Below are 25071 nucleotides of genomic sequence, written 5' to 3'. Positions count from 1 at the left end.
GTTCAGTTGCTACCTTCCAAGGAAGTGCCGAAATGTATTTGGACGCCCCTGGTAACAAAGCCCCGCTCCCTCGCGGCTGGGATCGGACGGAGCAGTTTGAAAGGGAGACCATCTGAGAGCCGTCCGGATGAACTGCTCTCCTCATTTATCCGCTGTGAAGTGCCCCGGGAAGTCACACGTGTTTTATCTGTGTCTGTCTGCCTGCCTGGCTCTCACCTCTTCCTCTGTCCGTCTGTATGATATGCATGTATGTGCTCTCTGTGTATGCACAGGGCGTCCCCCCGAAATGTACACACAGCGTAACAGCTGATTCTATTACATTTTGGAAATGAAATGTACTTTAATAAGCCCTGCCAAAGCGTACACACACACATATGCGTATGTATTTCCAGCTAAACGATTACGTTCACTTTCTTTAAAATTCTAGGGAAAACCATTTTCTGACACCACTGTAAGAAGGAAGTTGCGCTATCGAGACCGCACTGCACGGGTTCGAGTGAGTTGGGAGGCGCCGCACGGACCTTCTCCGTACGCCAGGCCGTCGGGGAGGACGTCGCTGACAAATATTCGGCTGAGATGCTGGCGCTCATCCACCTGCGCGGTCACTGCAAACCCTGCGAACAAAATAAAGGGGACACAGGCCTCAGCTCATCTCCCTCATGGACTTCCCAGCTCAGCAGGGTCTGCTCGAACGTCCATTCTTCTAAGCACAGCATGGAGAGAGAGCCTAAGTCACAACTATTTTGAAAGCACAAGTAGCTAGCAGGATCAGCAAAAGAGGGACACGTCAGATCTAAAGGTTTAATAAACATGAAACAAGCTTATTGAAAACAGGGGCCATGCACGCATGTTCACAGAAGCGTGACTGACACCAGGCCAAAGGCCAAAGCAACCCCACGGTCCACCCACAGATGAATGGATACACTGTGGTATGTCCGTACAGTGGAACATGGCTCACGCTTTCAAAAGGAAGGGCATTCTGATACATTCTATGGCATGGACACACCTTGAGGACCTTCTGCTCTGTGAAAATAAGCCAGGCTCAGAGGGACGAGTAACTGCCGGAGGTACCCAGAGTAGTCAAATGTGTAGAGACAGAGAGTAGAATGGGGGTTGCCAGGGGCTGGGGGAGGAAGAATGGGAGTTACTCTCTAACAGGTACCGAGTTCCGGTTTTGCAGGATGAAAACAGTCCTGCAGATGGATGGCGGTGATGGTTGCACAACAATGTGAGTGTACACTGAACTGTCATTGTTAACCATTCTAAAAAAATGATTAAGATGGCAAACGTTATGTGTGTTTCACCACAATTTTGATTTTTTAATGTTAAGAACAAAAACTACTCTTATTGAAATAAGCCAAGTTCAGTTCAATGAAATAAATACTTGTTAGGAAATAACTGTATATACTAGTACGTGAGGCGAGGCATTTAAGGAGGTAGAAAAACACTGGGATGGAGAGAGTGCTTGCCCTACATGTGACTACATGGAACCCTGGAAACAAGCCTTGGCCTTGGACACTGCCCTCCTCTGACTCCACGGTGGGGAGCACCTTGCCGGCCTGTCCTGGTCCCAGACCCCTGGGAGCCTCCGAGGAAGGAAGGATGGCATGTTCCCGTTTGCCCCTCATTCAGTCCTTCAGTCATTCAAGCGCAAAGGAGAGTCCCCAAGGGTCACGGGGGAAGTAGAGTGAAGGCCAACACAAGCATGGACGAAACGTGACGAGGGCTTCCAAGGATACGCCAACGTAACATTTGGGTCCAACAGATTACGAGAAACAAGAAACAAAGACCAAATCATACAGAGGAAATTTTAACATAAAAAACCATGAGGAGAATTTGATCAGCTTGAGTCATTTTAAGAAAGACAGGTATATTAATAACACATTTAACAAAGTAAGAAATAGTCTTTCTATTGGTGATTATCTAATTATTGAGTTCCTATGATAAAAGACAGAATGAAAGACAGAAATGAACTTTATACAGGAGCATACTCTAGAGAGAGCTCAAAACCAGGTAAACAGAAATGCAAGAATTAAACATTTCAAAGTGATTTGGGTAGCACTGACCCTGAGTTGTTAAACGGAGGCTAAAGCAATCAAATAGGCTTCTTCAAGAAAGTTAGACCTTCAGTTAGTTCTGGAAGGACAGGTCTGATTTACACCACCAGGGAGGCGTGAGGAGGGGGGCAGGAGGGATCGCACTCCGGGCGGGTGGAAGTGAGCTGGGAGCAAAGACGCTGTCACATGAATCCTGAGTGACTCAGCCTAGAGCAGCACCTGGCATGCAAATTCATTAAAGTGCTACCGCCATCATTTCCGATTTCTCATCCACTTTTATATTTTGTCCTTTTAATTATTTTGGCCTCTTTGCCTAGTATCAATACATATCTTTTTAGCCTGCTAATATAAATAAAAATGAAGGAGATAAAGCAAGCCCAGAAACTACTATCCTAATTTCTGAAAATAAAAATTTAAGGGGGAAAATTAGGTCATAAGATACCATGGCAAACTCGGAAAGAATAGTAAGGGCGCTGCTCTGCTCACCAAAGTCAGACACACTCCCGGTCTTCGTGAGCTGCACGTCATAAACATTCAGCGGAAAGACTTCTATTTCGTCATAGACCTACGAAAGGTGAAAGCCACAAAGCCAGGGATCTGATGTCACGGAATCTCGGAAATGGATCTTGATTGTTTCCAAACTAGACGCCAAATTTAAATAGAACCCTCCCCCCAATTACTTATTGTTTAAATTAAGAGGCCATGGATGTGGCTCCAATTCTCGTCCTACGGCTGACTCCCACTCACCTGTTCTTGCAGGTATTCATAGGGGGCAGGAATGCAGTACTCGATGTTCTCATCTACCAGTTTTCGGAGTTGCAGGCCATAGTGGCTGGGTTCCACCTGCCTCATCTGTAAGGACAGGGACAATTATTCAGGTTGTAAATATTCTTTCTAAATTCATCACTGCTCATTAAAAGTCAAAGTGGAAATTTCTAAAAAATCAAATACCATATGGAAGTTGCTGAGTTTAAGCCATATATAAGAGCTTGAATTTAAAAATGGCAAGAACAGACAATTATTTTCAAAGTTTTTTTCTAAATGATACTGTTTACCACTAAATGCAAGGTTCTAGTCCCAGATATCTGACAATAGAATATACAGGGTTGGGCAAAAGTAGGGCTAGTTGTGAGTGCGTGAAACATAGGGCTTATTCTTATTATTTGCTAATTATTATGTTATATATTTGTACTACAACTATAAACCTACTTTTGCCCAGCCCTGCATCGTACTATTTCAGCACATGCTATCTCTTTACATATTGGTTGTACCTAACTTTAAGTTGTTTCCTACTACTAAAGCAGAGAAATTGGTGAAATATCATATTCTACAGACTTCAGAATTAGGAATTTCCTATTCTAAAAACTTTTCAAAAGGAAAATATGTACCCACATACACATGGCATCATTGCTATAAAACACCATTGCTGACTGACTAAAGAACCTTACATAATGGAGGAAAAGGAAATTCATATGTAACCTATGCAAATGTCTGGTATACTGAGGCTTAAATCAAAGTGACAAGGGAGAACTAAAATGAAGGATCATCTACATCTATTAAGTGTGCATGGTAACGAGTTACTAGGCTCTACATTCCTTTTTTACCTTTTCCTATGGTCGGTTGTACTTTCTCTGAAAACTTAAAAATATTTAAGCTCTCCTCTGCCATCTGGTGGTCTAAAAACATTAATCTGAAGGTGCTGGGTCTATTTTTGTCTCAGTGACTTACCATAAGCTATCTTTTCAGAAATAAAGCCCAATTTGAATAATGAATAAAACATCTCATAACGGTCTGCATGAAACCACTGTGAATGGTATCAAGTTACTTGCTTAATCCAGTGGAACTCGGTAAAACTACTTAGGATCAAATCAAACTACTTCGAAGCTTAGAGCACCATCTCCAAGTAACTTAAATGACAACAGCCTTCAGATTTACTCAATCCAGAAAGGGGTTTAGAGAATTTCAGTGAATAGCTCAGGCTCTTCAGGAAGATGAGGGGCCCTGCCCTAGCCATCCTGACTTCTGAAAGATGGACACGGAGAATGCTAATAAATACACCCATTAAGAAGTTACTATTTCCCTGGTGTAGAATGTGAGGTCTGAGAACCACAGACGTAGGAGGCATAGGAATGCGACATTAATGATTCTTTTTCTTCAGAATTACAGCTCTGCAGCGAAACCCATTACCTTGCATGCCAAAGTCAAAATGTCTTCCACTCTGTGGTCCGGCTTGATCACCACGGTAACGCCTTGACTGTCCTGGAAGTGAATGTAGGTCTGGACTTCCCATGGGTGGTCTCGGGGAGCACCATCCACTGCTGAGCCGCACATGTGCAGAAGTTCGTCGACCTGTTTTCAGATTCCAAAAGGAAATGCAGACTGACTTGATTTTTTAAAATGCGGGAAACTACTGAAATCATATCCCCTTCATTTATGGGATTATCCTATATAATAAAAAGGTAATATGCAAATTGACCCTCACGCCTTCGCACAGATGGTCACCCCCATGTGGTCAAAGATGGCCACCACAAGATGGCCGGCAGGGGAGGGTAGTTGGGCGATCAGGCCAGCAGGGGAGGGCAGTTAGGGGCAACCAGGCCAGCAGGGGAGGGCAGTTGGGGGTGACTGGGCTGGCAGAGGAGGGCAGTTGGGGGCAACCAGGCTGGCAGGGTAGGGCAGTTGGGGGCAACCGGGCCAGCAGGGGAGGGCAGTTGGGGGCAATCGGGCCAGCAGGAGAGCAGTTAGGCATCCATCAGGCTGGCAGGGGAGTGGTTAGGGGGTGATCAGGCTGGCAGGCAGGTGAGCGGTTGGGAGCCAGCAGTCCCAGATTGTGAGAGGGATGTCCGACTGCCGGTTTAGGCCCACAGGGATCAGGCCTAAACTGGCAATCGGACATCCCCTGAGGGGTCCCAGATTGGAGAGGGTGCAGGTTGGGCTGAGGGACACCCCCCCCCCCAGGTGCATGAATTTTGTGCACCGGGCCTCTAGTTTTATCTTAACCCTTTCACACTCCTTCCATCTCTGGCTTCTCTTGATCCTCTGGGGCTGGCAGACAAGCCCAGTTTTTCCTTCTTTGTTTAACCCACATGAAACTGATGCCCAGGGAGGCCGAGTGGAAGTCAACTGACTCCTTGGCCCGTGTTCTGGCCACTACGCACTCTGCCTCTTAACTGCCTCTAAGCCATGATCCGCCTGAATTTTGCGACACTCTCATCCATGGCCACAGATGCCCGCCTGCATCCTACCCCTGAACTGCACTTAAGCCAAGCACGCTTTTCTTCTCCCTTACTTCTACTTGCTCCTAAAAATCAGCCCTTCATCCTGGGGAAAGGTTTTCCTGTCCTTCAGCAGTTCCACATCTACATATCCTTTTAGAAAGAAATCATCCCCAAACATCAGCCTTTTCCGAACAAGCTGAGTTTCCTAAACTTCATCCCCGCGGTCATTCAATGACTTCATGCTAACCTGTACTTCCAACGTTTTATAAAGAAAACTAGTGAACACTTGGCAAGTCAATCAGAAATGCTTTCCTTTGACCAGGTCCCATGGGTCTGATGGTGAAGCAGAGACCTGAGGGCTGGAGAGACCTGATGCTCGAGCCACAAACGCTCAACCAGCAAGCGGTGACCCGGGATGGGACACTCCCCTTGCTGAGCCTGTGTCCCACTCTGCGGAAGCAGGTATTAGTCATATAACTGCACAAGGTCATTAACTAACAATACGAGTTTGTGAGCAAAGGAGATGATACATGTGAAAACACCTTCTACAGCAGGAACCTTACAGACGGATTCAGTCTGACACAGAATTCTATCCCCCTCGTCACACATTCAAGTTCTTATTGATGATTTCACTCTGAATTCCAAGCATTAAAAAAAAAGTAAAAAATCCTCCTATGTAGGAGTTGAAAACAAACAAATATATTAAAGAAATTTTTAAGAAAACATCAGCCGAGGCCGGTTTGGCTCAGTGGATAGAGCGTCGGCCTGCGGACTCAAGGGTCCCAGGTTCGATTCCGGTCAAGGGCATGTACCTTGGTTGCGGGCACATCCCCAGTAGGGGGTGTGCAAGAGGCAGCTGATGGATGTTTCTCTCTCATCGATGTTTCTAACTCTCTATCCCTCTCTCTTCCTCTCTGTAAAAAAAAAAAAAGAAAAGAAAAGAAAACATCAACAGGTTCAGGCAAAGCAAGGGAAGACCTATCTTTCTGTGCTGCCGATTTTGAAAGTGCTGATCATCTCTGAGAGGCATTTCTGGACCTGCCACGGACCTGCCACTTCCTGTACATTTTCCTGGACACGTGACGGCAGCCCAGGATGAATATGAACCCCACGTGCCAAAACGAAAGGAAAAAAGAGACAATGGAGCAGATGCCTGGAGCCAAGGACGGGAGAAGCAGCACGGACACCACACTCTCCTGAGGGTCCTCATCTCACAGGACCGCGTCCTCTCCGTCCTCTCCATCCTCTCCGCTGGGAAAACCTCCCAGGTTCTTGTCATCTGAGCAGTGAGCTGTGATTTCAACCAGGTGAGGCAGCCACAGCAGGGACTTACTGCCTTAAAGGCGCAGACCCAACCTCTCAGACCAGGCTTACTCAGAATCGACCCAAACCCCCAGCAGGGGTCACTGTGGAGTAAGAAACCACACTAAGGAAATCAGAGTCCCGATTCCTGCGGCAAAGCAGTTTAATTTGGCACTTTGGGAACCCAACAGGAGAAATGTGACTGAGGACAGACGGGCGGGAGAGGGACACGAGAAATGCCAATCCACAACTATCCCTCCTGGCCCCACCCCCGCTGTCCATCAGAGGCCGGCACACAGGGCCGATGCAATCCGCTTTGACCTGCTGACAGCCACTCAGGATTCACAGCCCTCTATTTGGACAGGTGAGGAAAACGAGGCTGGGAAAGTTCTCAAACCTTGCCCGAGCTCACGCAGGAGCGATGACTGTGCTACTGTGGGGATCTGAACCTGAGAACCTGGCCCAGTGTGTGCTCACCACCATGACACTAGACGGAAATATCAGCTGGGCAGTCACCTCCCCACAGAAAGGCTGCCACCTCCCTGCCCCCGTTCCTTTCTGCGATGCAGGACACACGCCCGCCATTCATTCCCCACCCAGGAGTCAATGCCATGTTTGCCTCCGGATTCTTGTTCAGGACCCTGTCCCACAGCGGCAATGCTGACGCCATTTATAGCCATCACCCTCGTTTCAAATGCTACCCATCTCATGAAGTCTCTCCTGCTCGCTTCCCCTTCCCCAAGTCCACGCAGTTATGAGCTTCTGGCCTGTGTCCCTGGCCACAGCGGCCCGGGAGCCCCAGGTGCTAGGGTGACTGACACAACAGCAGAGCCTCCGGCCTCCTCCCGCCCTAACACAGTGCGTCCAGCACCCAGGACACACCCAACACGTGGGTGCTGACTTGCAAACACCCAGAACTTGGGTCATACATAGGCTTGCAAGGGAAAAGCTTCCCATTTCCCGTATCTTATTTAAGTCTGTTTGTGCAGTGTCAACGTCTTAATGTTCCCGAAAAATTCAAGAGGAGAAATGAACAGATTATTGCCAGGGAAGGAGCCCTGGACGAGAGAACAGGGTGCAGGGAGGTGCAGAGATGGAAGGGAGGACAAAAGAAACACGCATTTTATACTCCATTAATCAGGGCTCTGTGCCCACAGCGGCTCTGAGGAATCACCTCCTGAGTCCACCCGTGACCTAAGGTGGAGTGGACAGCAGAAGAGAAGGCGCCCAGCAAGGCCAAGAGGGACCCAGACCTCTCAAGAGATACCTCCATGAAAATTTACATAGGATTTTTTCTGTGTGTAACACACACACACACACACACACACACACACACACACACACACCAGAGTGTATGCAATCACAGAGGTAAAATGTGCTTATGCAAAGGAAGCACCGAGAATGTGGAACTGATTCATTCATTTGAACTAGAAAAAGAAAAGGCTGTGTGGTGCTTATAGCTCTCCTAGGCTGTTAGAAGTTTTGCCCATTTGGACAGAAAACTAGATTGATTTCCTCAAGGGACAATGCTATCCAGGCTGAGAATACACATGCTTTATTTCCAACAGGCCAGGGGAAGCGTTCTCCTCCGTTCTTTGAAAGGAACAGATCTTGAAAAGCAGAGCCTCAAAAGGAGCCATCTGGAAAGCCCTCCTCCCAGTTTAATCCTTACCACTCCCCCCCACCCCTCCCAGCACGTGATTGGCTACCCCTGTCAAGCCTGGTGCAAACCCAGCCTGCCTCCTCCCCCTCCTCTCCCTCTCACTCCCCCTCAAAATTATCTTCCAATTAGCCCATTCCAGGTTTCCAGCTCCTGCAGCAGACAGACGGAGACAGTGGAAATATAACAGACAACCTGGGTCCAATCCCAGCCTTGTCAGGGCTGGTGATCTGTCTCCGGGCTCCGGGCTTCAGTATCTGGCCCTTTAAAGGATGCTTAAAATGTCAGCCTCGTGGGAGGTGGGGGGCTGGTGTGAGGAATGGCATTTGAAGGTACATAAACTGTACCTCTTTTTTTTTTATATATAATGTTTTTATTGATTTTAGAGGGAGAGGAAGGGAGAGGAATAGAGATAGAAACTTCACTGATTGGCTGCCTCCTGCATGCCCCCTACGGGGGATCAAGCCAGCAACCTCAGCATGTGCCCTGACCGGGAATCGAACCGGGGACCTCTTGGTTCCTGGTTGATGCTCAACCAACTGAGCAACACAGGCAAGGCTGAAGGGTCCAACCTTGGGAAAGAACTTTCTGAAGCCCAGTCTGGAGGGTGGCATTGCACTGAAACAGGTTTAACCGCTGTGATTCTGTGATGAACCCTGTGCAGACCTGGTGAGAGCCGCCCTGGGAACCGTGGTGAGCACTGAAGCTCAGACCACCCACCGTGCGGTCCAGCTCCGGCCACGAACCCGGAGCCTCACGGCTGACCTGCCCTCTGGCCTCTGCAGATGAGCTGGTTAAGGTTTACAAACCACTTCAGCCCCCCTGATAGGGCAGCTCCCACAAAAGCATTTACTGCGAGCCTGGAGGAGGGAAACGGAAGCTCCGTGTTCTCACAGCAGATGCTCCCGGATCAAATGGCCTGTAATTACCGCTTGGATCGCTGAAGGGAAGTGAGTAGCAAATCACAGCCTGCCTGTCACAAATGGGCCCACGCCACCAGGGCTGCTGATAAAGGGAAGCCCATTAGCAAGTGAGATGGGGCGGGGGGGGGATGGGGGGGGGGAGGACTCACAGCTCCGGGCATTCTCAACATTAGGAAAATGTCACAGGAGAAAGTGTGCACCTCCTTCTTGGGCTGATGTCCAAACATCAGTGAATATGAAGAAAAACCACCAATGTCTGTCTGTCTGTCTTTCTTCCCTTTCTTTTCTTTCCTTCCTTCCACCCTTCCATCCATCTGTATATGTATGTATGTATTGTAGGGTTCCATACTAATAGTCTACTTAGACAAATACTGTTATAGTCAAGAGTACATGGTTTCATTCATATTTTCCACTGTTAAAACCCACAGTAGCATTCCCCCCCCCCCCGCCCCCGTTTGGAGCTAATGACTAATGTGACAATACTTCATTCACTGGATGCCACAGACCGCTGGGACGCCTGGAGCCAATTTTCCAGGAGAGGGCCGAGGCCCAGGGCTCCGTGTCGGTGTCTGGGTGTCTGCCGTGAAGCTCCGGTCCTGAGCCTCCATGGGGGACTGTTGTCACCATCTCCATAACAAACTCCTCCCTGCAAACCCTGAGGCTCCCTACTACTCATCAGGAAGCACCTATAAAGTTTCCCTTGGGGCTGGCCAGGCTGGCCCCTAAAAAATGCTCACATAGGACTGACTGGCTTGACGCCAACCTTAACAGATTTCAAGTCAGGGTGACTCACTGTTGAGCTGTTCACGAGGCACCACCGAGAGGGGAATATCTAAAAACGCCACAGCCCCTCCTCCCACCGCTCAGGAATGACTGCCTTTCGGTGTTCCACTAACGAACACAATATGCTGACTGGATACAAATAGACGGTTTGTACAAGTTGTAAACATCCTCCAAGAGTGATTAGCGGAGGAAAACTCCTGAAGTGCAATGTTCATTATTCAACCAGCTGCAGGCAGATTTCTGAGTCCCATGGATCCATAAAAACAAATGCCCTTAATTCAATCTGCAACTCGATTAACCCTGGTTATCCGAGTCTGCAGTACCGAAGCATAAATACGCCATGAAAACAGCCCTGTAAGTCAAAGGAATTTCTTCAGCATCCCTATACCAGAAGGAATGCTTAGTTAAAATAAATGGGGGTAGCTGTTTAAATACAAATGCTTTATAAAACAGATGCAATAATACGTTCCTCTTGCCCATTAGAGCGCCGTGGGACTGGCCAATGAAATCACAAGAAGGTTTTTTTTGGTAATCTGAGCCCAATTTAAACAATTAATTCTAATCATTAATGGCTATGTTGGCAAAACTTATTTTCAAGTCCAACCTAAGTCCTGCTAATAGAAAGTGCTTGGATGATTCAACTTCTTAACGTTCACAAACGTGTCATGCATCATCAAGTAAATAGCTATATAAAAATCAGAAAATAAAGCTCCATAAAAGGTGACCCTCGCTTCCAGATGATATGGACAGCAGAGTCAGAGTAATAATCTGTCAAAAACCAAAACAAGACCCTCTTCGGACGTCATCTCGAACACTTTCCCTCTTCCCTTCGATCATCATATGATAGATAACTCATGTGTTCCAGAGTCCCTGGAGAAACAGTTACCCTAAAACATGGCAGTCAGCAACATGAAGTTCATACGGCTCCCTGTACTCGGTGCTAGGAAATGCTTCAGCGATGAGCTCTCAGAAGGTCCTGAAAACGTTTCACTGTCCGGGGGCCGCACTTCAACACCAAGGGCTCAGGCTATGCCTTACTTGGTAAGATGTTCAAACAGCCGCCCTTCCTCCTGGAAATTCAGTGGCAGCAGCCGGCCAGCGTATGGGACAGGATGACCACGGCCCGGCCCCGCGGCTGCTGGGTGAGCAGGGGTAAGGAAGCCCCTCGCCTGCTCAGGCCTCGGGCCCCTCGTCTGACAAATGTAATGACAAAAGGCCCCCTTGGTCCAAGGCACAAGGAAGCCAAGTGTCTGGCACGACCCAGCGAATGCAGCTGCAGGCACTCTGATTACCAGTCTCGCACATTTATTTTAACATGAAATCTATAGGAGACATAAATATGAGCACGAAAGGCAATGAAAAGTGGGGATTCTTTTCTGATTCTTCTTCCTGTGTCACCAAGCACCCAGGAGGGTGCAAGGGGCACCAAAGGGAAAGTGCGCAATTTGTGTGCTTCATTTGGGGAAAGTCCAGGCTGAGGCTGCATTCCTTTGAACCAACGCTGATCCCATTGTTAACGGACAGTGAGCATTTATGATTTGCAGCGGTGAGGGGGGGACCCAGGATTTGCAGCGGTGTGTGGTGGGGGTGGGGGTGGGGGAACCCAGGATCTGCACCGGTGTGGGGGGGGGGGGGAGGACCAGGATGTCCTGTGAGGCCTGGGATAGCTCAGAGCAGAGGCACTTGCCTGAGTTAGGGAGGGCCTCTTCTCCTTGCCTCTCCTGGCCAGCGTGTCCAGCCCTTTCAGAGAAGAAAACAGGCCCTTCTTGCTTCTTCCTCGCTGGGTCAGCGAGAGCGTTCGCTTGCGGAAAGCAGAGTCGTCTCGAGAACACACCTGATTCAGAACAGTTTAGAGCCTTGAGGGTAGTACGGGGGGTGGGGAGGGGGGACGGGATTAAGCTGCCTGACAGCGCCCGCTGCCTGCTCTAAAGGCACTGACCCGCCCCGAAGCTGTGGCGTGGCTGGCGTAGCCGATGGGCACCCACCACAGAGCATCACCCACTGGTTAGACGGGCTTTGACCACCTTCGGATCGCTCCACCGGGGCAGCAGGGGACAAAACACCCACGGGACCCCTCCCCAGGCTGAGCTGGGACACCACAGACCCACCCCCACAGGCATGATTTCAGGAAGCCCTGTAATGTAACCATCAACCAGCCCTTTAATTCACCCCCGGGCAGCCACACCCGGGGAGCCCGCCGTCCTGACTGTCCGGGAGGGACAGACGGAAAGGCAGGTGCAGATGTGAACGGTCAGCGACTGTCTCCCAGGAGCTGGATCCCCGGAGCAGCAGCGAAGCCAGGATGCCTCCCCCCGCAGCCCCCTCTATCCCAGTCACTGGGCTAGGTCACAGCGGAGCTGAGGGCCAGGAGCCGGAGAAAGGGGAGCGTCCTCCGTCCCCCTGGGGACTCACCAGGGCGTGGAAAGAGGAGACGGACAGGATGCCCAGCCTGCCCAGGGCCAGCTTGGAGGGGCGGCTGGCGGCGGCCAGGAGGCTCTTGGGGTTGGGCAGCTCCCCGCCCTGCAGGCTGGCCAGGTAGCAGCGCATCCTGAACAGGTCCATGTGGAACCGCTCCAGGTTCTGCTCCCACTGCTGAATCTGGGGAAGAAGAACAGGGGCGATTTAAAGAAAAAGGAGGAGCGTTCACGGGTCAAACGGAAAATGCGATCCCTTTCCCACACTGTGGCCTGGTTGAAATTAGCCCTCCACCCGCGCCCCGCTCCAGCCCGCCCGCCCAAACACAGCCAGCGGGTCAGACGGTACAGCACTGCGTCGGGGGTCCCCACGGTGCCTTGCCCGAGGGGCACGACCTCTGGAGACACCTGACGTAGGCGGGAGGCTCAATGGGAAGTCAGCTTTTCCACTGCGTGTCATTCCCTTCATGTTGACAGATGCGCTGAATGGCACACAAATGGATGCTGGACATGTGGGCGGCATGGCTTTACATTCCTGCACATTCTGAGCCAGTAACTCAAGATAGTAAGAAGCAAATGCACTTTAGGGATCAGGACAAATAAAGCTATCAGGCACAAGGGAAGAATATTCCCAGCCTGTCTCACAACTACCTTCTCGAGCCGATTCCTGAAAATCCACACTTCTAAATGCATTGTTCTGTCTTCTAATAAAATGTCGCTGTTTATTAAAGCTTCTCCCTTATTCATACCTCCAGGTGAACCAGTTTCTGAGATATTTTCTAGATGTTCTGTAGAGGGTGGACGCATGAGAGAAAGAAAACCAAGGAGCCATTGGATACCAGAAGATAAAGAAGCCCAAGCCGTCCACAGTGGGTTAAAAGAAATAAAGACATAAAATAAAATAACCCCAGCTGGTTTGGCTCAGTGGATGGAGCGTGGCCTGCAGACTGAAGGGTCCTGGGTTCAATTCTAGTCAAGGGTACATGCCGGGGCTACGGGCTCAATCCCCAGTGGGGGGCGTGCAGGAGGCAGCTGATCAATGATTCTCTCTCATCATTGATGTTTCTCTCTCCCTCTCTCTCTCTCTCTCTCTCTCTCTTCCTTTCTGAAATCAATAAAAATATATTTTAATAATAAAATAAAATAAAATCCAGGTCTATGCCAAGCACTAGAGATCGAGGAAGATGACAATCTCTCACACTGTCACTGGATCCTGCACTTTATAAACTATGTTTAAAGGCATCAATGCATTTAGGTGACCAACATCAAAGTGCAACTGGAAGGTAAAGACAGTTCCATCTTAAACAGGGAACCACAGTTTGGTCAGAAACGCCGTGATAATCTCCAGCACACAGACCTCTCCACCCAAAACGTGGGGCAAAATGCAGGCGAATTCCCGGGAAGAACATGGATTCAGATGCCTGGGTTTGCAGGAAGGAAGACAGGGCTGGCAGACCCAACAGCTTAAAGCAGATCTTATGAAGCTCAAGAAGTTTGCTCAAGTTCAAAAAATGGGTTTCTCAGTCAATAGTGTCTATTGTAGAGGTAATTTTTAAATTGAAATTAGAAAATACAAATGAGATGGGACCTTAGGACCTATTTCAACAATGCTTCCGATCCTTATGCTGAGGGAGCCTTTGTGATGGCTCATTCTGTGGGTCAATTTGACTTGACTGGGCCAAGGAGTGTCCGGCTGTGTGGTCAAACTTTATTCTGGGTGCTTCTTTGTGGATGCTCTTGGATGAGATTAACTTTAAATGGGTCGACTGAAGAGCAGATTGCCCTTTCTAATGTGGGTGGGCCTCATGGAATCAAGTGAAGACTGAATAGAACAAAACGGCTGAACCCCAACCCCGCCCCCCTCCAAAGGAGAATTCCTCCTGCCTAATGGCCTTCCAACTGAGATGTTGGTTTTTCCTGCCTTTGGACTTGAACTGAATGAAACATTGGCTCTTCCTTCACCTTGAGCCTGCCATTCTTGGGCCGGGAGCCAGCTCTCCGGGGTCTCCGGTTGCCGACTCACTCTGCAGATCTTGGGACTTGCCCACCTCCATAATCACACGGGCCCATCCCTTCTAATAAGTCTCTTTATATTTTTCCATATGTCCTATTGGTTCCATGTCTCTGGAGAACCCTGACTAATGCATCCTTTATCCCCATAGATCTCTGAGGCAAAGTAAGCCATCATTAGTCACACATCTAGTCCATATCTCAAGACAGTAATTACCTGGTTTTTTTAAGGTCATGGCTTTTTATAGAGAGAATCAGTCATGGAGGTTAAATGAGGATTTGTGGTTGGATAAGAACAATGAAATATTTGACTTTTTTTCCCACAGAGTCACCAAAGTGGTCGGGAAGGACTTGGGGGAACATGCAGGTGAGTAAGTACAGTGCAGACATGGAGTCAGAGGCTTGGGTTACGTCAGGCGTCCTCAAACTACGGCCCGCGGGCCACAGGCGGGTGTTTTTGCCGTTTTGTTTTTTTACTTCAAAATAAGATATGTGCAGTGTGCATAGGAATTTGTTCATAGTTGTTTTTTTTTTAAACTATAGTCCGGCCCTCCAACGGTCTGAGGGACAGTGAACTGGCCCCCTGTTTAAAAAGTTTGAGGACCCCTGGGTTACGTGAAGGGAAGAGGACAGTAGAAAGACTGGATGCATGGGGGGGGGGGGGGAGGAGACTCATGTAATACTTTAAACAATAAAGAAATTAAATAAATAAATAAATAAATAAAGTTTACACAAAGAGAAAAATAAAAGATTAAACAAAGGAAAAAGGAAAGACTGGACGCACGAGCTCAGAACAGATCTTGTAATACTGAGAAAGTCTGGCAACATCGGCAATGAGGCTGCTGCGGGAGCAGGGTTAGCCCACCTTTTCATCTCAGCACAGGAGGCTGAGGCCCAGGAGGGAAGTGACTTGCCCGGGGTCACATTATAAGCTGCCCTTCCAGACCAGCAAGGCTCAAAGCGGATGCCGAGTGAACAATACGTGGCGGCAAGCCTCTACCATGTACTTACGACACAGCTGGGTCCCAGGTCTTCTCACTCCTAAGGCAGCTATCCGTGTCCTAGCCAAGAACTGCTTCAGCAACTTGTATTTAAATGTCCATCCAATTACCAACTGTTTTTCTCCCCACAGCCCCCGCGTGTTCTACACACGGGATGTAAGACCATCTACGCTCTCAGTTGGGGGCCCTATGTGGACATTTATAACATCATTCGAGGGCCATGCGAACATTTTGCATTTCAATTTCCTACCAGCCATGTGCAAGTTCAGCCCAAATTTAAAGTAACGTTATATTTTATAATTATCCTTCAAAAGATGAGGTAAAGGAGGAGATGGAGATATATTTTTTAAAAGTAAAGGGAGAAATAGAAGACAATTTTGTAGCTACTTAGACATACACTACTTTAGGAAAATGCAATCATCATCACTAAAATAGTAATGTTATCTGACGTCACATTTTTTCAGAGGAGTTCTGGAGATTTTTTTCTAACATTACCTAAAATTAAAATGTCCCAAATCAATTCTCCTGTACCAAGGCTGTTTTTTTTTTTCCATTTTTCAAAATTCCTGAAAACCTGATAATTGCCCCTACGTATTTCTTCATTTTTAAAATAAATCTCAGGACATGAGAATAAAAACTCAACTTCTTTGAAGAGTAAGCTTTCATTTCTTTCTTTTTTTAAAAAATATAAATAAATTTTTATTGATTTCAGAGAGGAAGGTAGAGGGAGAGACAGATAGAAACATCAATGAGGAGAGACAATCCTCAATTGGCTGCCTCCTACACACCCCGCACTGGGGATCGAGCCAGCAACCCGGGTATGTGCTCTGACCGGGAATCGAACCATTACCTCCTGGTCAACACTCAACCACTGACCCACACTGGCCGGGCATGTTTTCTTTTAACGTCCATGCACAAAAAAAAAAAAAAATGACAAGGATAAAGAAAACTTGCTCTAAAGAGGTTTCCACTGTGTTTCATTTCAAATGGAAAAATTAACAATATTGAGGAGGAAAACTCCCATTTTTGAGCACTTTCACAGATACAATGTAAAAGTTTCCTCTTTATTGCTAACATAGCTGCATTCATTTACTGAGCGCTGGAAAGTGGGAGGGGGAGGAGATGGCATCCAAGGCTGAACACAGCAGATGAGTAATGACACATAAAAAGATGACCAGCACATGCAGGCCACACCCAGGTCTCCTCACACAATATTTTCTACCTCTTAGTCATCTGATCGCAGTGCATGGTCTTCGTCCACCACCAGGTTTGCCCTGAAAGATGAGTGTTCTTCCCTTTTGACAGAAGAAGCTGAAAAGTTCCACGTTCCAAGCACCAAAACCTCTCTTCACAGAGAAACCCATGCAGTGACGCAGACCACACTGAGGCTAGCTAGTGGTTAGAACAACAGCCAAGGTGGTTTTGTTTTGCCTTCCAGGTATAACTCACATGCCAGGAAATTCAGCTTTATAATAAATACTAGAGGCCCGGTGCATGAAAATTCATGCACTGGAGAGGGGGGGGGCGGGGGGGAGGTCCCTCAGCCCGGCCTGCCCCCTCTCACAGCCCGGGAGCCCTCAGGGGCAGGAGGCGACCTGGCGATCAGGGGAAGGCGACGCTCCAACACACCTCTGCTGCTGCCACTGCCGGCAGCACAAGCCTCGGCCGGCCCTGGGTGGCTGGGCAGCCACCATCTGAGGCTTGCCTGCACCTCGGGCCGGCCCTGGGTGACTGGGGGGCTGAGGGAACTGGGGGACTCCAGAGGTGGGGACAGTGAGGGCAGAGGGGACTGGGTGCCACCATCTTGTGGCTGTGGGCGCTGCCATCTTTGAGGGTGGGACAGTCAATTAACATATTCCCTCCTTATTGGCTGTGGGCACCGCCATCTTTGTGATGGTGTGAGGGTCAATTAGCATATTCCCTCTTTAAGAGATAGGATACTTCCCATCAAGTTGAGCTGAAAATTCCAAGTTATGAAAACATGTAAATTAAGGATTAATTTCTCTTTTATACAAAACCAACCATCGCCTGGCTAATTAGCAAGTGAAACATAATCTGATTCACACAAGTCTTACTGCAGGAGGCAGGAGAGCCCTTTGGGTAGAAGCACAGACCTGTGTTTGAATCCCAGCTCTGCCACTTAGCAGCTGTGTGACATCAGAAAACGCACTTAACCTCTCGCGGGTCTATTACTCATCCACCACATGGGTGATGCACACACACTGGACCCCATGGAGTTACTGTGAAATCATACATGATCGTAGCCCGAGGAGATGTTAGCTGGGGAAGGAAGGAGGGAAGGCCTGAGGGAAAGAGGCTGAGAGCTGGAGAGGAGCAGGGTGAGGAGTGGGGTGAGTGCCATGGCAGAGAAGGACTCAAAGTGGACAGTCAAGAGGAAGGAAGACACGGGTGCATTCGCTGAGTGAAGCACCAGGGGGACAGACTTAGGAAGCGACAGATCCTTTAGGGGTGGGGGATGTCTGGCCCTCGGGCCATGTAAGGCCCGCACAATCATTTGGTCTGGCCCTGCCAAGGCATTGGGGTGAGTTAAGTAAATGTTTGACCAAATGAATAGCAGGCTAATTTTTAACTTGATAGTTTTGTATGGCCCTCGAATGATGTTATCAATATCCAAATGGCCCTTGGCAGGAAAAAGGTCCCCCACCCCTGCTTTAGGGGGTCATACTTCATGCTAGGAGCAACCTTATACACAAGGAGGTCATTACAGAACAGGGTGCCGAGAGCAGTGACAGAGACGCCAAGACGTATGGGAGAAGAGAAGGGGGCCCGGATGGAGAGGGTGCGAGGGGAGTCAAGGGCAGCTCCTGCAGGAAGTACCCCGTCCCTCGGACGGCCAGGGGTCAGGGGATGGGGGTCAGTCTGCATGCAGGTGTGTGGCTCACATGGGTCTTCTCTGCCTGAGGCAAAACCCAAAGAAGAAGTGGAAGTTCGGTGTTGTACGATGAAGGCGGAGGTGGGGAGAGGTTACCAGGGACTTTGTTTTGTAAGCAATGGGGAGCCACTAAAAGATTTTTAAACATGGTCCTCGCATGATCAGATCCGCTTTTAGATGCAAAAAGCACTCTGGCCTTGTGCGTAGGATGCATCAGAGGGAGGGCAATCCTGGCAGCGTCTGTGGTGGCACAGAGAGGACGGGAGGCGGGCCTGCTCACCCTCCGTCTCTCCCGCCTGCACATCGCGTGCCCGAACAGTCACACGCCGGGGGCACCGCGTGGTTTCAGCGCGCCCTGCCTTCGCCCGTGCTGGCCCTGGGCCTGGAATGCCCAGCTCCATTCCTCTTCTGATGAACTCCGTCTCATTCTTTAAGAAGCAATTCAGGCATCCCTCCGCCAGGAAGTCCTCCGTGACTGCACAGGAGGCTACACTTCCAGTCTGTCTTCCAAACACTCTGGAGTATCACTTGCCCTGAACTCATTATAAGATGTGGACACTCCACGCTCAGCTCTCTGTCTCCCTGCTCATCTGAGAGCACCCCGAGGGCTAAGGAAGCATCTCCTCCGAGTCCCTGTGCTGAGTGCATTTGCCTGGCCCAGACTTGCACTCACAGAACTCGGCTGAATGCTCATCTCCTGCCCCAGATCCTCCCGCCGGCTCCACGCTGCCTCCTCCTGAATGAAGCCCTCCCTTTGGCCCGGCACCTCCATCGTCTGGCCTTGTCTCCCTCAAAACCCTTCGCAGACTCTCCATCCCTTACTCCCCAAGTTGCTTGCCCCCACCACACCCCCCATATATATCGTATTTCCCTCAGGCTTTGTTCCCTTCGCCAGCTTCCAACTGTCCAAATTCAATCCATCCCCCGTCATTTTAAAACTTGAAGTAAATATTTAAGATGAAGCCCACGTTTCACAAACCCAGAGCCCTCCCACGCCCACCAACCATGAGTGTGCGCCCCCCTGCATCACCCCATTCTAACCGCCCCTCCCTCTCTGGTCCCGTGACCCACGGGGAGTGAGAAAGGCACAGGGCTCATCAGGGATGGGGGAGCCATCTGGAAGGAAGCCACGACCGCCTAAGGGTGGTGAGGTTTTGTCCCTGTTTACTTGTGGAAAATAATAAGCAGAAAGGAAAAAAAAAAAAGTTCTCACTGGACTTAATTTACAGCTCTTCCTGCCTCCCAACTTCAAAAGGAAGCCGACATGCGGCCTGGCCGCGTGGCCGGCTCCACACGGGATACGCTCATGTGAAAGTTGCGTCATTCTGCCCCACCCAGACCCCAGCGGCCCTGGGGCCAGACCATAAGATGGGTGTCTTACAGCAAAGCATCCACCACCCAACGGGACGAAGTTCAGCCGCTACTGTGGTCAGGGTCTTTTTATTTGGACAAGCCATTGACCGTGATCTTGTCCACCCCGGTTCTTGCAACAAGACCTGTCGCAGAGGCTTCATCTTGCACGATGCAATGTGCCCTGTGAGTTCAGCTATTAAGCTATGAGTGGCTTTTTTCCTGAGATTCTTGGGGTCCCTGGGGGAAAGCACTACATGAATAAAACAATATTTTCTTTCATGTAAAGTTCAGATTTTAAAGTAAGTGGATAAAGCACTGCTCTTTTAAAGAAGTTTTCCAAAGGTCGTTTCGAGAAAACGATACTTAGGGGATGTTTGAGAGATCACGCTCGTATTGGTCTTGATCTGTAAATACCTTTGCCTTTGTAGCGTCACAGAACGTCCTCTCAGACCATCCCATAAAAGTGATTGTAAGCACGTGCCTGTCCCCCCAGCATCGCGTGCACTTCGCGTCCGCAAGGGGAGAGCACACAGCATCTGGCGAGCGAGGCAAGGACAGTGGGTGCAGAAAAGGGAGTTCACGTGGCCCGCTGCAAAGCCCTCTGGGAAAACGCCCTGAAACCCTGCCACTGTGGTGGGGAGGAGGTTTTCAGGTGGAATTTCTGAAGTTCAATCCCAATGATTTCTTCCCCAAAATTCACAAGCCTGGCTGGCATGAGATGGTGAGTGTGTGCATGCATGGGAAGGGTGAGGAAAGCAGGGTGGGGGAGGGGAGGATTGAAATGAAAAATTAGTCATATTTGTGCTTAAAAAACCACGGAAGTGACGATTCTGTCAAAGGATGTAGAATGGGCCGCAAGTAAGAACTGCCCTAACTCTTTAACACAGTTTCTCCTCGGGCACCCAACCACCCGGACCGTGGGTCTGTGTGGGCATTAGGTGAGAGTCACCCCTCACGTCCCACTCAGAGAATTAACTCCAACGGTGACGTCACAAAGTATTTACCAACTGTGGGCAAGGGAATCAAGTTACGTTTAATGAAAATATTAAATTTCTAAACATGCTGGCTTGGACTTCATGCAGCCAGAACGAGGAAAAGCGGAGGAGGAGGAGGGGGAGGGGGAGACCAGCCAGGAGCCATTCCACGGCACTAGCTTTCCCTCTCTCTCCCTGGGCCTAAACGCGCGACGATACAGAAAGTCCTGAAAACCCCGGCCTGGGCATCCCACCAGAGGGCTACCGCGTGGCCTCAAGGTTCCGGCTTGGAGAGCCAGGAGGAGTGAAAGCCACGCTTCCCCCCACTCCCGTCGCCGTGAGGGCTGAGTGGGCGCCCTGAACCGTCAGGGGCACCGGAGCACGGAGCTCGGAACTGTCAGTGACACGCGCCCGCGTGGTGGGCTGTCTGAGCAAAGAGAAAAACACGCTCAGAAGCGGCTTCTCCTCTGAAAGGCACGGAGCACCAACGCTGCCTGTTTCGTCGTTACGTGAAGTCAGACCAGAGGAGGCGTGTTCCTCAGCACTTCACCTGCAATGGAAGCAACGCTGCTTTCTGGAACCCACAGCCGCAGGGATTTACCTCTCATCCTCTGGGCCAGTGGTCGGCAAACTCATTAGTCAACGGAGCCAAATATCAACAGGACAACGATTGAAATTTCTTTTGAGAGCCACATTTTTTAAACTTACACTATATAGGTAGGTACACTGTTATTAACTTAATTAGGGTACTCCTAAGCTGGCTTTGCTAAAAACTCAAGGGGCCAAAGAGCCGCATGTGGCTCGCGAGCCGCAGTTTGCCGACCACTGCCCTAGTGGTTTTATTCTACGGCGTTTGTCCTGAAAGGGACAGTATCTGAGAGACGCAGCGAGGCAAGGGGCAGCGGCTCAATATTAGGAAAAAAGCTTTTGGCACAAAACACCGCATGAGATGTGCACAGCAGCCGAAGGCCGAAAAGCACATCCCACCACCCAGGCCACAGACAGGCAGCCAGCAGGTGCCGGGGTGAGAAGCCACGGCACCTGTTCCCGGGAGACGGGCAAGGCCGCCGCCAGCCGAGCCAGGGGAGGGGCATCCGGGGCGGCAGCAGTACCTGGTTCTCTATGGCTTTCCTGTTCTTGGGGTCGCTGACCACGGACAGCTGCAGCTCGGCCATCTTCTTCATCTTGCTGTCCATGTCTATCTTCTGAGCCAGGTTTCTGGTCTGGGTCTTCAGCAGCCGGACCGTGTCCTCCTTGCCGCGCTTCTTCGCGAAGAGGGACGCGCACGCCGAGTGGATGGCAGTGACCCAGTTTTCCAGATCTGTCTGGCTCGTGGCCTAAACGCAGGAGGGTGAATAAATAAAATAAAAATAAAAACTCTTTAGAACTGTTTTAGCACAAAGTGCTCTCCACGGTTTGGATGTGTAACACCGAAGGGGTACCTTCACCCCATAAAACTGTCTAATTTCAAAAACACACACAACCACTCAACTCAGGCTCACAGCTTCCCTGATTCCAGAGGGCCTGGGAGAACGGGGGGAGCAGAGCAGACATAATCCTGCCCGGCCCGGGTGGCTCAGCTGGCTGAGCATCAGCCATGAACCAGGAGGTCACAGTTCGATTCCCGGTCAGGGCACATGCCTGGGTTGCAGGCTCGATCCCCAATGTGGGGCATGCAAGAGGCAGCCGATCAGTGATTCTTATCATTGATGTTTCTCTCTCTCTCTCCCTCTCCCTTCTTCTCTCTGAAATTAATTAAAAAACATTGTATATATATATGATCCTGCAGCCCCAGACATATGGGAAGATGAGCTAGAATCAAGCTGTAAGCCTAGGGCAGGGGAGCACTAAGAAAGCCAGGTATGGCCACTCAGTGTTGTGCTGCTCTCTTAACTTGGCTTATGCTCATAAATTTAATAGGATGAGAAAACAGTAGGATTAAAATTTGAAACCAGGATATGAAACTTCATGTCTACAGTATGGACTCAATTATGAAAAATGTCAATAAAAGAATGTTTTTTCTCTGCTCTCAGGACCTTCGGACACAAAGACCATGATACTGTCAGATAAGGGGTATATTTCACTCAAAAGCAAGAAAGTCTGAATGGAGCAGGACGGGCGGAGGCGCGTGGCTCTAAGCAGGAGAAGCACTTTCGGTTCCCCATATGCGGAAACAGCCACACTCACTCCTAAGCCCCCAGTCCCCGGGCGTGGTGCCACCATGCTCTGTGACTTCTCGTTTGCTGGAAAGTTGCAAAAAGTCCCAGCAGCAGGTCACCTGAACCTTGCCGTCCCTACCACCACTCCCGCCGGGAGACGAGACCGCAGAGCATTCGGCTGGGAGCGTGTCCTGAACAGCCGCTTCTCCCACTGCCACTGGGCCCTCAGCAAGAACCTAGCCTCTCCTGTGCGCACTCCCCCGGCTTCATCTATGAAGCCTCCACTCACCGGCCAGCATGGCTCAGTGGTTGAGCGTCGACCTATGAACCAGGAGGTCACGGTTCGATTCCCGGTCAGGGCACATGTCTGGGTTGTGAGCTCGATCCCCAGTGCGGGATGTGCAGGAGGCAGCAGATCAATGATTCTCTCTCATCATTGATGTTTCTATCTCTCTCTCCCTCTCTCTTCTTCTCTGAAATCAATTATGTGTGTGTGTGTGTGTGTGTGTGTGTGTGTGTGTATTAGAGGCCCAGTGCATGTATTCGTGCATGGGTGGGGTCCGGCCAGCCTGGCCAGGGGAAGGGGACATGGGCGGTTGGCCGACCTGCCTGCTGGTCGAACTCCTGGTCGAGGGGACAATTTGTATATTAGCCTTTTATTATATAGGATATACACTGAGTGGCCAGATTATTATGCATTCATAGGTCATAATAATCTGGCCACTCGGTGTGTGTGTGTGTGTTTTTTTTTTTAAGCCTCCACTCTGGGGATTTCGGACCTCACACCCACTAGATCACCTGCTGTTCCCGGACAGGGATCGGGACTTTGCTTTGTATGAAGAACACCCGTGGGCACCAGGAAACGCTCGCTGCGCGAGTGACTGACCGGCACTGGGCCTGGCTCGGGGCTAAGCCCGACCCCCAGCCTAACTGAGCTGTGGCCCTGTCACTGCCAAGCTGTCCTCTCGCTCTGCCCCTCACACCCTCAGTGGACGCGCCGTCTCAGGCCTGGCGAAGGACGCTCGGCGGTACCTGGAACAGGTAGACGTCCCCGAAGGAGTTGCTGAGGCAGAACACGTTCTCCTTCTTGGGGTGCTCGGGCACGGCCTGCACGATGCTGTCCTCCGCGAACAGGGCGCAGCGGGGCGCGCTGCTCTGGTCCAGGGAGTTCTTGCCGTAGGTCTCGTAGAAGAGCAGCGTGCAGCCTGCGGGGAGAAGCGGCCGGCCTGTCACACGGCCTGAGGACCCCGGGGAGCCGGGAGAAGGCAGGTCTCTCACAAACAGACTGAACGCAGCAGCTGAGTCACACAGAAGGAAACGCTGGTCTCCAAAGTGTGCCTGGGTGTATTAGCGTGAGCTGGTGAAATGAGGGGGGTCTGCGTGTAATGTTGGTAAGAGCAGTACTACGCACGTATCGTCACGTACTGCTGCTTACTCCCCCTGCCAGGAACGCCTCTCGGAATTCCACACCTACTGGCTCACCGGGCCCCACAGCTGCCCAGGAAGGCAGGCGTGCTCATCGGCCCATTTCACAGATGGGAAAGCTAAGGCGACACCACCTGTGCAGGTTCCACAGCTGGACCCAGACCCTCTGGCCCCAGAGGGCTCGCTCTTACCCACAACACCCATTAGAGAGAGCTCAGTGCAGGAGGCCGGAGAAACTCCCGTATTCGTTAGCTACCGGAGCTTCCACACGGACAGTACGCGGTCACCTGAAACCCAGTAAGCCTGGGAACCTGACCACTTATGTGAACACACCAGTTTATTCTCCAAATGCCAAGTAAAACAACATTAGTATATTCTTCTATCGCACAGCGACAGGAAATATTACTATCATCTTACCAGTTTAGATTGAGAGAAAAGAGAAAGTATTTGCTCCCTGAATTTCAGGGCTCCAGGGTGTAATACATCCCCCCACCATCCAAAAATGCCGCCGCATATGCTTGCAAGTATAGAGCTTCCCCCAACAGGCTCATAAAGTGCTGTAGGCAGAAGTTATTAAAGGTCTGTTCTGATAATTAGATAGAATGTCCTATAATTACTATAATTACCATTTAAAAACAATTTCACTCTTCCCACTTTCATGTTTTCCTTTAAAAACAAATCTCAGGGGGAAGGCAGGGGTGGGTGGGGAGAGATTAAGAGAACCTATAGGCATATGTGCATAACCCATGGACACAGACAATCGTTTAGTGAAGGCCTGGGGGTAGGGTTGGGGGGGTTGGGGGGGCATCTGTAATACTCTCAACAATAAAGATAAATTAAAAAAAAAAAACACAAAACACAAATCTTAACATGTCTATGTAATGCAGCACAGAAGGCAG

At 49.9% G+C, this 25071-nt stretch overlaps 1 protein-coding gene across 1 annotated transcript in view; it reads right to left on the bottom strand.

Moving 5' to 3' along the window:
- TIAM2 (TIAM Rac1 associated GEF 2) overlaps positions 1 to 25071 on the bottom strand; it is an 84187-nt gene that overhangs the window by 48040 nt on the left and 11076 nt on the right. The window contains exons 4-11 of the mRNA XM_054722142.1: positions 23780 to 23952; positions 21701 to 21925; positions 12356 to 12541; positions 11631 to 11777; positions 4245 to 4406; positions 2805 to 2909; positions 2544 to 2622; positions 522 to 614 (exon numbers count right to left, since the gene is read on the bottom strand). Coding sequence (XP_054578117.1) covers positions 522 to 614; positions 2544 to 2622; positions 2805 to 2909; positions 4245 to 4406; positions 11631 to 11777; positions 12356 to 12541; positions 21701 to 21925; positions 23780 to 23952 — 1170 coding nt within the window. The remainder of the gene's footprint in view (positions 1 to 521; positions 615 to 2543; positions 2623 to 2804; positions 2910 to 4244; positions 4407 to 11630; positions 11778 to 12355; positions 12542 to 21700; positions 21926 to 23779; positions 23953 to 25071) is intronic.

This window comes from Eptesicus fuscus, chromosome 10, assembly GCF_027574615.1.
Source record: "Eptesicus fuscus isolate TK198812 chromosome 10, DD_ASM_mEF_20220401, whole genome shotgun sequence".
In the NCBI taxonomy this organism is placed as follows: domain Eukaryota; kingdom Metazoa; phylum Chordata; class Mammalia; order Chiroptera; family Vespertilionidae; genus Eptesicus; species Eptesicus fuscus.
Note: the sequence above shows the minus strand (reverse complement) of the source record. Positions and strands in the feature narration are given on the sequence as shown.